General features: G+C 33.8%; 2 protein-coding genes, 1 long non-coding RNA gene and 1 pseudogene across 7 annotated transcripts; 3 read left to right on the top strand and 1 right to left on the bottom strand.

The window, feature by feature from the left end:
• Positions 1 to 3,425: 3,425 nt before the first annotated feature.
• Positions 3,426 to 6,640, top strand: LOC133667954 (uncharacterized). The gene is made up of 3 exons (XM_062087668.1): positions 3,426 to 3,666; positions 4,287 to 4,384; positions 5,460 to 6,640. Exon 3 carries the CDS (start codon positions 5,725 to 5,727, stop codon positions 6,322 to 6,324), a length of 600 nt encoding a protein of 199 aa, XP_061943652.1. The 5' UTR covers positions 3,426 to 3,666; positions 4,287 to 4,384; positions 5,460 to 5,724; the 3' UTR covers positions 6,325 to 6,640.
• Positions 6,641 to 6,936: 296 nt separating this feature from the next.
• On the top strand, positions 6,937 to 9,409 carry LOC133667955 (uncharacterized). Of its 5 annotated transcripts, none has more exons than XR_009833602.1 (4): positions 6,937 to 7,239; positions 7,445 to 7,538; positions 7,861 to 8,744; positions 8,952 to 9,409. It is a non-coding gene; the product is annotated as an uncharacterized LOC133667955 (long non-coding RNA). The 5 variants fall into 5 exon arrangements; XR_009833599.1 differs by having other exon boundaries at positions 7,849 to 8,744; XR_009833600.1 differs by having other exon boundaries at positions 7,846 to 8,744.
• A 41-nt stretch (positions 9,410 to 9,450) lies between these two features.
• LOC133668648 (uncharacterized) lies at positions 9,451 to 9,920 on the bottom strand (annotated as a pseudogene).
• A 3,704-nt stretch (positions 9,921 to 13,624) lies between these two features.
• On the top strand, positions 13,625 to 14,806 carry LOC133668647 (cytochrome b561 and DOMON domain-containing protein At5g47530-like). Its single transcript, XM_062088597.1, has one exon. It carries the CDS (start codon positions 13,625 to 13,627, stop codon positions 14,804 to 14,806), a length of 1,182 nt encoding a protein of 393 aa, XP_061944581.1.
• Positions 14,807 to 15,443: the final 637 nt, after the last annotated feature.

Below are 15,443 nucleotides of genomic sequence, written 5' to 3'. Positions count from 1 at the left end.
ATCAGAATAACTTTTACAAGGTTTAATTTAAGACCTAGGCTAGATAAAAAGTTGAATCAGAAAGTTTCAAGGTTATTTGTTGTGCCAAGTTTAATAATCAATTAGTTCTCCGCAGTCTTAACATTCTATTTTTATATTCAAAAAATTTTTTATCAAAATTTTTTTTTATCTATACCATAGCACAACACAACACAAACCAGTTATCTATTGTAAATTAAACCAATAGTTATTATTAATTTTAATTTGATTAAGAGTCTACGCCTTCTCTTAAATTTTTATTTTTTTATGTTTTTGATTGTTTTCATATGCTGATATAAAAAATAATTTTAAAAAATTAAAAAATTATTTTGATGTATTTGTTAATAAAAAATACATTAAACCGCAACCGCTATCACAATCTTAAACACACCCTAAATTTCATCATTAATTGTGTAAAACAACTATATTACGAAGCAAAATGAAAAGTTATTTAGTGTCACTATACATTAAGCATCGAAAAGTCGGTTTTTCAACATTCAAATAAGCCAATTGAATTAATCTACCTGCTTTGAATGTGATATGGATACGATTGAGATTTATTCATTGGCTATAAGTAATAAGCTGATGCAGTTAAAGGGGAATAATTCCTCATCATCACACGTCCTCGCGATTGGCAGATATCAAGATTTTACCATAAAGCGTCGGCTGGTTCTGCTTTCACGTTGAGATTACAGAAGAGGGTTTTTTCATTTTAGTATTCCAAAGGAAGGAGATTGTCCTGAACGATGCAGAATATACTTCCAACCATCTAGCTTCAATTATCATGCTATAACATGCTTCGGCGAAGCAAGAAGCCACCTTGAAGCTATTCATTCCTTGTGATGTCAGTCATCATTCTTGCAAATCACAAATGTTTCATGCCAAGTAGAGCCTTCTTATCAATTTAGTGCTCCAAACACATGTCCTGGGAAACGTTACAGCTCTTTCATATTTAGGTAGCGAGAAAAATCCATAACTTTGAGGTTGAGTTTTTGTACACGAAATATACTACATGTGAATGTACATCTGTAGCATTTCTTTCTTTCTTTTTTCAGACTCGGCAGAAACTAATCAACACTTCCTATTGTTGTTTTCTTCGGTGTCCATCGAACTTTTTTCAAAGAATATCATGTTCAGGGGATGAAGAAGAACCTCATCCTCATTCCTTCTCTGCAATTACCACGAAGACATCTTTCAGTGACCACCTACGTCTCTCACTTTTGGCAGGCGGATTGATAACAGCCTTTTCAGCATTAGCTGCACGGTAACCAATGACTATCTCTCTTCTCTGTCGGGCTCGTAATAGTACTTCATAGAAACTCAATTCCTCGCCTTCACTGAGGTAAAGATCTGCTTGCCTTATTTGTAGCTCATTTCCCTGATGAAGGCAAAATGTTTGTGAATGATGAGTTTAACTGATTAAAGGATCTTAAATTCCAACATCATCAATAGCAACAATTTCACTAACACAACAAAGGAATCACTCTGATCAATGCTAGAGGGTTGTTCTAAGCAGTAAAGAGAGAACATGCTAGCAAACCCTTTGCTGTTGTGGTCCAACATATTAACTAGCTTAATTTATCACAACCATAATAACAATACGATTATTTGGATGCAGGGCTCACGCTGTGCATCAAAGTCATTAAACATATAGATAAGGTACTGACAAGCAAACTATGAAAAAAGAAAACATTGTTGGAATTTCGTATTGCAATTTTGTAAGCCAACTTTAAAGGAATGTAGGGAGAAACAAGAAAAACATTGCCATTGTTTTGTGGAGAAACAGTCGAAGAAACAGGAGTAAGACTCTGGTGGCAGGGTAAGTCTGTATGGAGAGAACGGAAGTAACTCAAGGAAAAAAGATGAGGCTGATTTTGAATCAGTAGCTTAGCCTTTACGTGTTTAAGACGCTGACTTAGGCATATGTATAATTGTAATAATGGGCGTTTCAAATCCAAGTATTTTCACATGTACAGAGAAGTTGACTTCCTGGAAATTTCCCGTGTAAAATAAGGCTTCAGTTATCGTTATTTATTTGTTAATTTGAGATTTGTTTTGGTGTATTAAAAGTGTTTTTAAAAAAATTTAATATTTTTTATTTTAAATTAATATTTTTTTGATATTTTTATATTATTTTGATGTGTTGATATTAAAAATAATTTTTTTAAAACAATAATATTATTTTAATATATATTTTTTAAAAAAATACTTTAAAAAATAACACTTTCATACTTTCAAATAAAAAAAAAGAAAATGAAAAGGTAGGTCAGTGAGCCGAGGGTGAGAGACTCTGAGCTAAAATTATCACAAACTCGTCTTTGCCTTCACATTAGAATGGTTGTGATCAATTGATTATGATTTGTGTTTGTTATTTGTTTTTTTTTATATTTGTTTTGTAATCGGGACTTTGGCGAGGTAATTGGTATAGTGGCTTGTTTGAGATTGTGATAGTTATGACGGTTCAAAGTATTTTTTATTTAAAAATATATAAAAATAAAATTATTTTATTTTAAAAAAATTATTTTTGATATCAATATGTCAAAACGATATAAAAATATATAAAAAAATTTATTTTAAATATAAAAAATTAAAGTTTTTGAGAACGTGATTTTCACCTCATTCTCAGATACACTCAAAATCCACTTTACCGGGCAAGTAAACGTGCGAACTGAAACACCCTAATTTTCAACTGGAAATGAAAACTATTAAATCAATTAGGAGGGGCAAGAACAAAAGGAAAGGTTGAGGTACTATAGGCGTTACCTACAGGCTACAGTTTTGTAGCGCAAACTAAAGACTTATTCATCAGTTTTCTCCTTCTTTAATTTAAAATTGGCAAAAAGTTACCAACGACACCTTAAACAGGAAGCGATCATCTCATAGCATTGTCTTTAACTTAAATTCACTCAACAACATGGAAAGAAAATTTAGCTCTCAACCCATTCAGTTGAGAGAAGAAACATGAGAGCAGCAGAGATGATAACTTTTTCAAGGTAATTGAGATCAAAATGATATAAAAACAAAAAAAAATTAATTAAAAATTAAAAATTAAAAAAATTCAAATTCAAGTATTTTCTCATGACATTATAGAGGGTGCACATTGTTGACTTCCTTTAAATTTCTCAGGTACAAAAGGCTTCAGGTCTTTTTATTTATGATGTGGTAGGAAAGGACACCTGTGAGCTATTTGTTTTTATGGTATTAATAGTGTTTTTATAAATTTTGATTTTTTTTAGATTAAATTTTTTTAGTTTTTTTGTTTGTTTTGATGTGTTGATATAAAAAATAATTTTTTAAAAATAAATAAAATAATATATTAATATATTTTCAATCAAAAAAACATTTAAAAATAATATTTTAAAAAATAACTCTCATAATACTCATAAACACCTTCCATGTCTGGGCTCTAAGTGTTTGTGTGTGCCGATTTCATTTTTGCTTTCACATTATAAGGACTTTGTTGACTTCACATTATATTTTAATGGTTATTATTATTTCATTGGGAAGAACTTGTTAGGTAGAGCTTTTGAACCAGTATAAAGTGTTGCGTGGATATCGCCGGCAAGAAGGAAAAGATTAGCCAGCTGAGATAGAGGAGATAAAATTGCTGATCTCTTCCAAGGTTTATCTGGACATGGATGATTTTGAGTAAGTTTTAGCTCTTTTTCGAAGTGGGTGGTTTGATTTAGCTTAGCTTACCGTGTTGTAAATTGTCATCTTTTTTGTTGAATGCTGTACTTGGACGTCACTTTTTGTAGTATCATGGTGTTAGTGATTGTATTGTGAGGAACCCAGTTGGGAAATTGGTTTCTTTGTTCTGAATCCACTCCGATTTGGTTTGTTTTAGCTTAGTGTGTTTTACTTACTTGTGAGTTATACACTTGAATATGTTGTTTTGTGGAACGAGTTCTTTGTTTTTCATGATTTTGTTTAAAAATGGAGCCCAAGCTTGAGTTTCTAGAAGCCAACTTAAGGAGCGTTCATCTTGGTATAATGAATTGAAGCGGTCATGGTTCAGTTTTGCTTATTTTGATCCATTTCTCACTTGTCTTTCGTAGTTTTGATCCACATTGATGCCATTTGTTTTCACTACTCGAGAAAGAGGTTACTTTTTTTTTTTTTCAAGGAATCCTCTTATAAGTTGATTGCTTGTCAGAAATGGAAATAACCCTTATTCAACTTAGCTTGGTTTAATTACTGCTCTTTTTTTCATGGGCGAATTTGGAGATTGAACTGCATTTTAATTATAAAGTTTTACTTTCATGCAGAACATGGAAGCTTGGTGATTTTGATAAGGTTTATATTGAGTTAACAAAAGATGTTGCCTGTTTGCTTTGCCACTCAGTGTTGTTCCTCTCATTCTCAGGTGAGTTTCACTTCCTAGACTGTAATTTAATTCGTGTTGTTGCCAAGTTTCTATCATCCCTGTACCTCGGATTTCATCCTTGCCCTTAGTTTTGGAGATGCATGACCTCTAATTAGGTGGAGAACAAGCCGGGACTATAATTGAACTTTCGCTAAAGAGATAAATTCTGGTGTCAAAAAATAAAAGAAAAAATATTGGTGTAACTAGACATGTATGCCTCTTTATAAAATATGTTTGATGTATTTGAGTTGAAAAATCTGGGGTGCCTCAGTGAAGTTTTGAATGAAGGTATAAATTAAGCTTAAACTGTTTAAGCATAAAGGTCAGTATGACATCATGTAGAGCTTATGTGCCTAAGTGAAGGTTTTGAATTGATTCCCATGCTCTAGCATGGTATCATAGTCCAGTGCAGCTTTCTCCTTCCTTCTAGGCCTACACATCAGAGGTATGCTGAGTAAATCCCTTAACAATCTAGCAGAAAGTTTTGCATGGCCTAATAATCTGCTTGTACATCTCCGTTTAGTAGTTTAAGCATCTGGGTGTGATTCCCTAGAACCAACTTCCTTCTCATGTGCAGTGGATTATGATGGCATTTTCTCTCCACTTAGAGTGTGTTTAGCATTGATTTCAAAACACCGTTTGCCAAAAATATAATTTTTTTGCTTAAAATTATATTTTTTTTGCTGTTTTTGGATCGTTTTGATGTGCTAATGTCAAAAATATATTTTAAAAAATGAAAAAAAATTATTTTAAAGTGTTTTCGAACGAAAAACACTTTGAAAAGCAACTGCTACCAAAATGTTAAACACGCTCTTAATCTGATTACTTACATCAGAATAGAAAATTAAGATATGAGGTCTGTGAGACTCTTCAATATACGAAGTCCTTGTCCACTTTTAAAGAACAGAATTTGATAATTTTCAGTGAAGCCTTGCAGGTAGTAACTTCCATGCACATCGGTTATCAATTCACCAAGTTTTGTGTTATCTTGTCACATCTTTCTTCATATACCTCTGGAATAGTATTTCTATTGTCAAAAATTTCTTTCATGTATTTGAAACCACAACTACTGCAGATAACATTCCATGGAGGTCTGCGACCATTTTGCTCAGTCTGGAAGGATTTTGAGTCCAGATGTTATGTAGAAGACAGAGTACTTTTGGGAATGTCAAATATAACACATCACCAAAGAATTTCCTTCAAAACACAAGCTATAAAGTCTTTCTACTCCAATATTATTGAAAGCTTTGCTTTCATTAATGATCATTATTGCCCAAATGAACTAGGCAACATTAATTGCAACTTTTATAAGGATTGGGATTCTTCAGTTGGAGCAATAGATGAACTGCACCCACACCCTATGGGAGGGGGGTAAACTGAAATTCTTAGAAAGTTATAACATATCTGATGTTGAAGAAGGACCTTTGAACTCTGCAGACCAGTTTGCTGATAATACAGATAGTTTAATACGACTTGTGGAACCTGAAATAACATCAACTATTGATATTACACCAGAGAATCCCAGTTTGGGATCTGATTCCCTGGAAATGGATAACGATTCATTATCCAGTGCAAAGGCTGATTTTGATGATTTTTTGGGCGAGGTTAGGGACTCCATCAACACTTCAATAAATAAGGGAGGAAATGTTGTGCAAAGCTCACTAGACACAATTACTTCAGAAGCAGTAGATGGTGCCTTGAGTAAAGTATTCTCAACTTTTGATGAAACAGGAGAATTAGCTGGCGATAGATTGACTAGCTTTTCATCTGGTTTGAGGGAAGCCACACAAAAAGCTACTGGCACTTCTGTTGATGTTCTCAGAGTTGCAATCGTTGCAGTGGAGGAATCTATAGCAAAAGGGGCTTCTTTTGTTGTTTATTCTTATGGGTGCCAAGGATTTGCTTCCTCCAGAGATCAGGGGTGCACTGAATCTGCCTGAAGAAAGGGTAACAGAGATTTTGAGGCCAATTGGTGTAACTTTTCAACTGGTACATTATACTTGGCACGTTTTACTTTGATGGCTGTTGTACTCTCGTTTAATTGTGTGGACTTGAAAAAAAAATCTCCTGCAAAGATATATTTGGGTTATTTTAGAAATCTTTTTGTTGGAGACATCAGTCACTGCTTTCAGCTTACAGGACTTCTAGTTGAAAACTCAATTGCATCCATCTCTGTTACACTGCTTAATTATGTGCTGATCTAACTAATTTATGTTCCAAAACCAAAGCTGAATTTCCTAAACCTGCTTTTACACCTCAAGCAGGTTTACATTGCTATTGAGGGGCTGGAGAAAAGTCTTGGCTTGGATCAGATTGTGCAGGGGTTTTTATAGGGTGTGGGTATATGGTGGTTACTCTGGAGATTTGTCTCCGCAATTAACTTTGGAGCTCTTGGCAGGGAAGGAAGACGTCATACTTATTGATGTCTGGCCTGAGGCAAGAGAGTAAATTTTTCTGGCCTTTTTTGTTCTTAAGTTTCTTTTGTTAGAAATTCTAGTACCTGAATGAGAGACACTAAAGCTGACCGCTCAGACATTTACTGAAGGGTCAGTACTGTTTTTTCAACTCTGTTCATTAATACCTTCTATCTTTTAGCTACCCCGTTTCATATTTTCAATATTTAATTTCTTTTCACTAGGAAATATTATTTACCATCCACCTTGCAACCCCATTTCTTTTACATCATAGTAAAAAAATCTCAAATCTGGCACCCTCATTAATTTCCTTTTCCCCCCCTTAACTTGGCATTGAACTTGGTGGACATTGTTTATATGAGGGTTCTCAGAGAAAGAGATGGCATTCCTGATCTTAGGCGAGCTGCTCGGTTTCGCTATGCAAGTGTAACTCTACCAGAGGTTGGTTTTATCTGATAATACTATTCAAAAGCTATGAGTGGAGAGGTATTGCTATTTGGTTTGAGGATGATAGTTTAGAACAATTACTTTGTTTCTAAATATCAAATAACTCTTTGAACCAACAATAAAAAAAATAAAACAAGAATTGGAGTTTGGTTGTATCCCTTTTTCATAACTCTGTCTTATATTCTTCAACTTTATTCAGGTTGATGGCCCAGTAAGGAAGCTTTTAAAGGGTGGACGAGATCTTGATGACATCTTAACTGCTGCAGTCATTCCAAACCTTGAAAGCTGTACAGGTATAGCTTTATGTTTTAAGAGCTTTGATATAACTATTGTTTATGCATGCCGTCATTGTTTCGAGACATTCAGAAAAATGAGAATTCTGAGTAGTGCAAGAAAGAAAGGAAATTCTTTGGGGGGAGGGATTTGGGCTTGGTTTAATCAATGTTGTGTGTTTTAGCATCACTGGCCTCCGAGGACACAATAAATTGTTTTGGTATTACCATATGTAGTATAGTTGCTACATCACAATCTCCTGAGAGTTCCATGTTTAAATTCTGAAGCAGGAACATTGTCTCAGAGATTTTTTTGTTCTTATACTAGTAGGACAGGTACCAGGTAATAGTTATGGATGCTGATGGTTCTCGTTCTAAAGGCATCGCTAGATCCTTGAGAAAGCTTGGGGTTAAGGCAAGTATTTGGAATCTCTAATATTTTTTTTATTACACAAAAGCCTAAACATCTAATTGATCATGGAACTAGAAGGGCAAAATGAATTTATCCACTCTCCCTTAGTCAAGTTTCTTTGGGATAAAAAACATTTCTGAGAGTTTTTCCGTATCAGTAACCCTTAGAAACAAATAACAATATCCATATTAACCAGATTTGGGAAGAGCACGTTAATGTCTTTTATGCATTTACAATGTTGTTAAGTCAAAAACTGTTACTCCTTATGCATGTTTTTCTGTCGTATAGATGCTATAGATAGAACCTGATTTTCATTCTTGTTGTTCTCAAGTGGTATAATTTAGAAAGCGCATTAGTATTACATCTAACTTATGTCCTTAAAATATCTCTCTCTCTCTCTCTTGCTTGCCTGAATGGGAATTTGCAATGTATTGATCAATTTCAATATTCTTTTATTTCACTCCATAGATTGCTGGGCTGTATTGTTGTGTGAATGGCTTGCAGAGAAACAAGTTAAATGCACGAATACTAGATGATACCATGGTTCATTCCCTAATCATATAATTTAGATAGAGAAGATAGTAGAATGTTGCAGAATTAAACCTTGTGACCTGCATTATAAGAAAATTTGCACTGCCAGGTGAGTCTATTGTTAATCCGGAACCACAACCTATTGTATCATATTGCTAATTGTTTGTTTGCATTTTTATGTGACAGAGACCATACTTGGTCCAAGGTGCTTTCCAGTCTTGGGTAAAATAAGGTATCCAAGTCAAGGAGCTTAAACCTGAGACTCTGTAACCATACTTAATGAGGTAAGGTTATTGTATCACTTGCATATTCTCTTAACTAGTATAAATTTCTAGAAATACAAAATTCTATTTTCCGAAAGCCATCGATCAACTCAAAGTATATATGTTGCAAAACAGTACTTGGGATTCTGTTTCTTCATTACAATTTATGTATCTATTTCGGGTTTAGATTATGTTTGTACTAATATTTTACTCTGGGTTTTTCCTCAGTGATAATAAGTAAGGACCCATGTCTGGCATGAATTTGTGGCTCGCACCATCTCCATGGTCTCAAGAAACCAGTCAAAATGTGTTAGCTTTATTGTTATTGGATTAGTCTACACTCTAACGGTGAATTCATCAAGCAATGTCTCATGGGGCATCCATTTTGAAAGGAAAAGGGATTAGTTACAGAGCTTTTGGCATTTCCCACTGTGCTAGCCTACCAACGACTCAACTGACACTGGAGAGGAGCGAGAGCAGTAGAAGAGGCTAGAGTTAAACCTGCGAACCACTCCCAATTGGTATAGAACCGCCTTTCCTGATATAACCAATTTATCAACAAAAGACTGCAAAATTGAAGAGTTAAGCAACAAAAGCACTCCCCATTCTGACGACCTTATTTGTATCATGTACTCAAATATTTTCCAAGAAAAGGACCAATGACATGCGAATTCAGATTATAGTTACTCTCCCATGTTTATTATCATGCCGATCACGTACACTAAAAGTGCAAAATCAAAAGTAGAAACAGCACATTCACAAATTAACCATTTTCTTGTTTCTGATCACATTCTTACACCAAGGATCATATGGTCAAGGCTTAGATGGGATGGTTGCCTCAGACTCTTGCTTGCTTTTCTGCTGTTCAAAGTTATGAATCGCGGTCTGAAAGTTCGTTTGTCCCTCCAACAGCTCTCATGGTGTTGAAATAATCCCCAAAAACAAATGCTGACAAGCTTCCAGCTACTACCAGATTCTTGGTCTTAGGTGCAAGGCTACTGAATCCAGCCCATCTTGTAACCGAAACTTGTAGCAGAAAATGTGTTATACTGCCAAAATTGCAGAAGTACAAAACATGCTTCCATGGAAGCGAATTATAGCACCAGATTCAAATTCTTTCATTGGCAAAAAAGGAAAATATTACAGGAGGTATTCTCTAATGCCAATGAAGATATTACCCGATTGAATTTTACCCATGGGCGAAACAGATCTCACTAATCCTGAAACTTCATGCAATTAAACTCAGAAATGTTTTCAATAGTTTCTCTCCCTCACAAGTACACTACTATCATCAGCTCTACACCTGCACTGTTATTTTTCTGTTTCACTAATCTAGCTCTCCTCTCTCTTAATCTCCTTCATCAACCATCAGTACATTGAAGAAAAAGAAAGGACCTTGATATTCAACATGAAACGTATGTTTTTCTTTAACAATGCACCTGCTAGCAACATGTAAAAATACCTTGAAAATCGACACTGAAAAAAGAGAGGCCCTACTGATCAGTCTAGCTTGTGGAATAAACAAGAAAGACAAAGACCCTACTTGGTAAAGAAATAGTTTGTTCTTTCAACACGTATCATTGCTCACACACACATACATGTCCTTTCAAATTGTTTTCCGAATTTTCGAAAGAGCTGAAAAGGGAAGGGCCCAGGTGTCATTATGGGCTTAATAATGGAAACTGGTTTCAAGGATATGATGTAATGGGTTATTGGGCTTTGAAGGTTGAAGAAGAAGAGATTAGCTTATAGTCCAAGAACTCCTAAAAAAACAAAAGTTCTTTGTATGATTTAGGGAAATCTTTCGATGTTTAAGATATAATAAATGAAGATGTGTGTTGTTCATTTCAGATATAATAAATGAAGATGATAAATATAGAAGACATGGAGTGGTGGGATTCCTGATTATAATAACCTAGACTCAATTTGGGGGAGATGAGTTCAAGATTGCTTAACTCGGAGCCATGATATATGTTTGACGTGAAGGGTTCATGGTTGGGGAGACTTTAACCTAACATTTATGCAATAACAAATTAGAGCTAGTACCTGGTGAAATAATTTATAAGCAAATTTGTTTATTTTTTTCTTAGTAATTGCGTTTTTTTTTATTAGCTCTGCATTTAAATTAAATTTTAAATTAACTATCTACATATAAATTGATATATTTACAAGAATTTGTTCAAGTTGTAGTTTTAACCTAAAATCATAATCAAGATTCTTTTTTGGGTCCCATTTGTCTTCTCTCGATCCTATTAATGTTCAGAATCTATTAATCAATTTGTTAATCATTATAAAGGCTATTAGATTAGCAAACAACAATATCAAAACCTAAACATAAGGGGTTGTTCAACTAGTCAGGTCTTGAGTTTACTTTCTAATGATCACGAGTTTAAGTACTCTCAGGGCCATTAGAGGCTTACATGGTCGTTAACTTTAGGACTCGTGGGATTATTCGAGGTGCATGTAAGCTGGCCTGGATACCCACATTAATAAAAAAAATATCAAAACCTATCTCTATGTTCAACACGTAGTGTGGTAGATATATTAGGCGACCTTTAAGTTGTTCATATTCCTTGTATGGCATTGTGGCCTAAATAATAACAGCTAAGATTTATTTTTTTTAATTATTTATTTATTTTTTAGATTATTTTAATGTGTTGATATTAAAAATAAAATTAAAAAAATATTATTTTGATGCATTTCTATGCAAAAAGTACTTGAAAAACAATTGTTACAATACTCCAAGCACTTGTTAGAGGCAGACTAGCGATCCACGCAGCCCATGAGCTGATTAATTTTTTTATATAAAAAATTATTAAATCGACGCAAATATTTTTCAAAAAGTAAAAAAAAAAGATTTGGATCATTGATTCGATTAAATTTTATAAACTTAGCTAAAAAAAAGGTAAAAAAAATGAAAAAAAAACCAACAATGAAAAACAAGTCAAAAAACTTGACTCGAGCTCATCCAGGTTAGCATGTCAAATATACGACTTGGTCGTGATACTAAGGTATAAACATGTCAGAAGTAAATTGAATAAAATCATGAAGTTAAACTAGGTTAACCCATTAATCCTATGATAATGGGTATAAGATTGAGATAACTTCATATAAAAGAAAGCAAAAAAAAAAACACAAAGACCAATTCTCAATCAATCAAATATTGAAAAATTAAATTAAATTTTTTTTTTAAAAAAAATTAAATGTTGAAGGATCTTCTTTGATAATGAAAAAAAACTAATTGAGAACACGATAACCCTGTATAAAGTACAATGGAAAAAAAATTCCAAAACACAATTTCTAAATAAAATATTGAAGGAAGAAATTAAAGAAAAAATATAATCCAAAACAGAAAAAAAAACCCGACCCGAGTCCACCCAGGTAAGCATGCAAAATTTATGACCTAGTTATGTTATTGAGGTAACTTCATCGAATGTAAATTAAATAAAACTATGAAATTTAATTATCATACAGTCTAATTAATGTTGAAAAGTGAGATAACGCTGTTTATTTTCAAAATCAGTGAGAAACTCAATAGAAAAAAAAAAATAAATAACGGTTTCCAATCTTGAATTAAATAAGTGATGAAAGATGAAACTTAAAAAAGGAAGAAGAAAAAACAAGCAAACCCAGATAAATATCTTAAACCTGGGTTAATCTTTTAAAATTGCAACTTGTGAAATCCTAGATCCGAGCTTAATTAAGAAGCTCAATTCCCAACAAATTTAATGTTGAAGGATAAAACTGGAAAACATATTAATTTAAAAAAATTTACAAAGTAAAAACAATAGTAATTAAAAAAAACAATTATCAAATTTGATAGGAAAACAAAAGCATAAAATGAGAAGGAAAATACTCAAAATGAGGTGAGAAAGAGTATGTAAATTTTAAAAAAAACAAATACTACAAAAACTTTTCTTTCAACCCCTTTTTTATAATGAATTTTGAAATTTAAAAGGTTAAAGAATTTATTATGATCATAATAAGAATTAATTTTTATCATAATTAATCTTTAATTAGCCACTATAAATCAATCATAATTTTTTTTGTTGAAAAAATTGTTCAGATTTTTGAAGGGTTAATCAAACCTTAGAAAGAAGAATCGATCTTCAAGAAATTTTCGCATAAATTCTAAAGGATCCTAAATTGTTTAAAGAGATCGTTGAGACCCCTACAAAATTTTAAAATTATTGTTTTCCCTACATTTATGTGTTTCAAAAAACCTAACAATTACAAGAAAAAAAAAAGACATCAATAAACTAAGTGACCGAAGAGATAATTCACTGTTAATTTGAAAATTGAAATGATGTTTTTGCCCTTCTATAAAAACTAACAAAACTTATAATGTGAGGTAAAACCATTTTTTTCAGGGGATTTGTTAGGTGTTACAAAATTGATTGGAGATAAATTAGTCAACACCTTTTTTTTTAGCTCAATAAAATGAGTTTGTTGTCTTTAAAAGAAATAAATATATATATCTGGAAAGTATCGTTTTCTTTTCAATATTAATTATATAGTAAAATTATTTCGATACTTTCCAGGGACTTGAAAAAAAAAACTATCACGAGGGCTTTTTATACTTTTCCTTTATTTAGGCAAAGTAAAAAAAAAAACTATTTAAAATAATAAATTGCATGCTAATCCGATTGGAAAAAAAGGATAGACCGACTACTGAAATATATCTCTATTGCTTTTCAGACTATAAGACGGACATTACTTCCTTCAAGAAACCGAAGCAATCAAAATATTTTTTCGAGTCGCAAACGGAAGACAAGATCCCTATATATTCACTCAACCAGCCTTACAATTCTCTATCCACAAACAATTCCTTCTCCGTTCTCCGTAGTCTCGAGTCATCACCGATCTTTCTTCTTTCAATCCCTTTAATTTGTTGCATAAACATGGCCCGTTCTGTGATTTTTCTGGTCGCCTTCTTTCTTTCTTTCTGCGCACTGTCATGCATAGCACAACAACAACCATGCACCACCTACAAATTTTCAAACAACAAACAGTTCTCTTCTTGCAGCGACTTGCCTGTTTTGAGGTCCTCTCTTCACTGGAACTACCATCCATTATCCAGCAGAGTTGAGGTTGCCTTCAGGCATACTGGCGTGACCGGTCGCAGATGGATTGCTTGGGCTATCAATCCCACTTCAGGAGGGATGATTGGTTCCCAAGCAATCGTTTCTTTTCAGAGAACGGATGGAAGTCTTGCTGTTTATACTTCGCCTATAACAAGTTATGGAACGCGATTGGAACAAGGAAATCTTAGCTTTCCTGTCTTGGACTTGTCCGCTACTAATCAGAACAATGAGATGATAATCTATGCAAGCTTCGAGCTCCATGGAAACATCAGCACAGTGAATCATCTCTGGCAAGTAGGCCCAATGTCTGAAAACACTCCAATGATGCATAGTGTTGCTCCATCCAGTCCCAACGTCAAATCCATGGGGAGTTTGGACTTCCTTTCAGGAAGGATTAAAGCGACAAGAAGTTCTTCAACAACACTGAAAAATGTCCATGGAATATTGAACACAGTAAGCTGGGGTATTCTGATGCCTGTTGGGGCCGTCATTGCCAGATACTTGAAAAGGTTCGAATCTGCAGGCCCTTTATGGTTCTACTTGCATGTCAGTTGTCAACTGCTGGCCTATATTCTTGGTGGTCTGTCTGGATTTGGGACTGGAATATTTCTTGGCATAAGGTCTCATGGTATCGAACATAGCTGTCACAAAATCATCGGCATTGTCCTCTTCTGTCTTGCAACAGCGCAGGTGTTTGGTGGTCTGGTCAGACCTGACAAAGATAGCAAGTATCGTCCCTTCTTCAACTGGTTCCACTTCCTGGCGGGTTGCTCAACACTTATCCTAAGCATATTCAACATATACAAAGGATTTGACATATTGCACGCCGCAAGATTTTGGAGGCTTACCTACAGTGGTATAATACTAACTTTGCTACTGGTCACGCTACTACTGGAAATATGCACAAGATGGTGCCTGCCGATAACTAAGCGTTCGATGTCAAATACCGTGGACAAGAACACATCCACTGTCGCTGCAGTGGCTGCAATGGAGGTTTAGATTTGGGATGCGTAATGCTGCATTGGAACATGCGATTAAGTAAAAGAGAAACTTGTCTGCAGCTGGTCAAGGTGCGCTACTAGTGGAGGAGGTTCTGATGGAAAATATTTGATCTACACTGTTTTTAATTAGCCAAAAAGTAGTTTTTCTTTTATTTTCATTGTTTAACTGTAATTGATGCACAACTTCCATTTATATTGAATAATTATTAATTGAATCCCTTCATACTGATTCTATTAAGCTTGGGATCACTATTTGTTTTTCCTACTCTGCTATCCCATGCTGTACTGATCTTCTATGTTGGACATCCTCATCAAAGTTATCTTTATTGTATTGCTCGTGTGGTGGTGCCCCTTAATTATTTTTTCAGCGAATACATTTCCACTTGAGGAATGTGCTTAATGTTAAATAATATTTATGTAATCTTATTTATTAAGGGTAGAATAGTACTTTCAGTTTGACCTATATATACTTTATTTGTATTTAGGTTAACGCTAAGCATTCATAATATACTGATTATTCAGAATTCTAGCCTCCTTTCTCTATTTGATCTTAATTAATTTAACATGGTATCAGAGCTGGTTTTATGAAACGAGGCTTAATCCCAAGCACAAGTTCGCGGATCCAAATTTTTTAG

The sequence above is a fragment of the Populus nigra genome, chromosome 11 (genome assembly GCF_951802175.1).
Source record: "Populus nigra chromosome 11, ddPopNigr1.1, whole genome shotgun sequence".
Lineage (NCBI taxonomy): Eukaryota > Viridiplantae > Streptophyta > Magnoliopsida > Malpighiales > Salicaceae > Populus > Populus nigra.
This window is presented reverse-complemented; position numbering and strand designations above follow the sequence as displayed.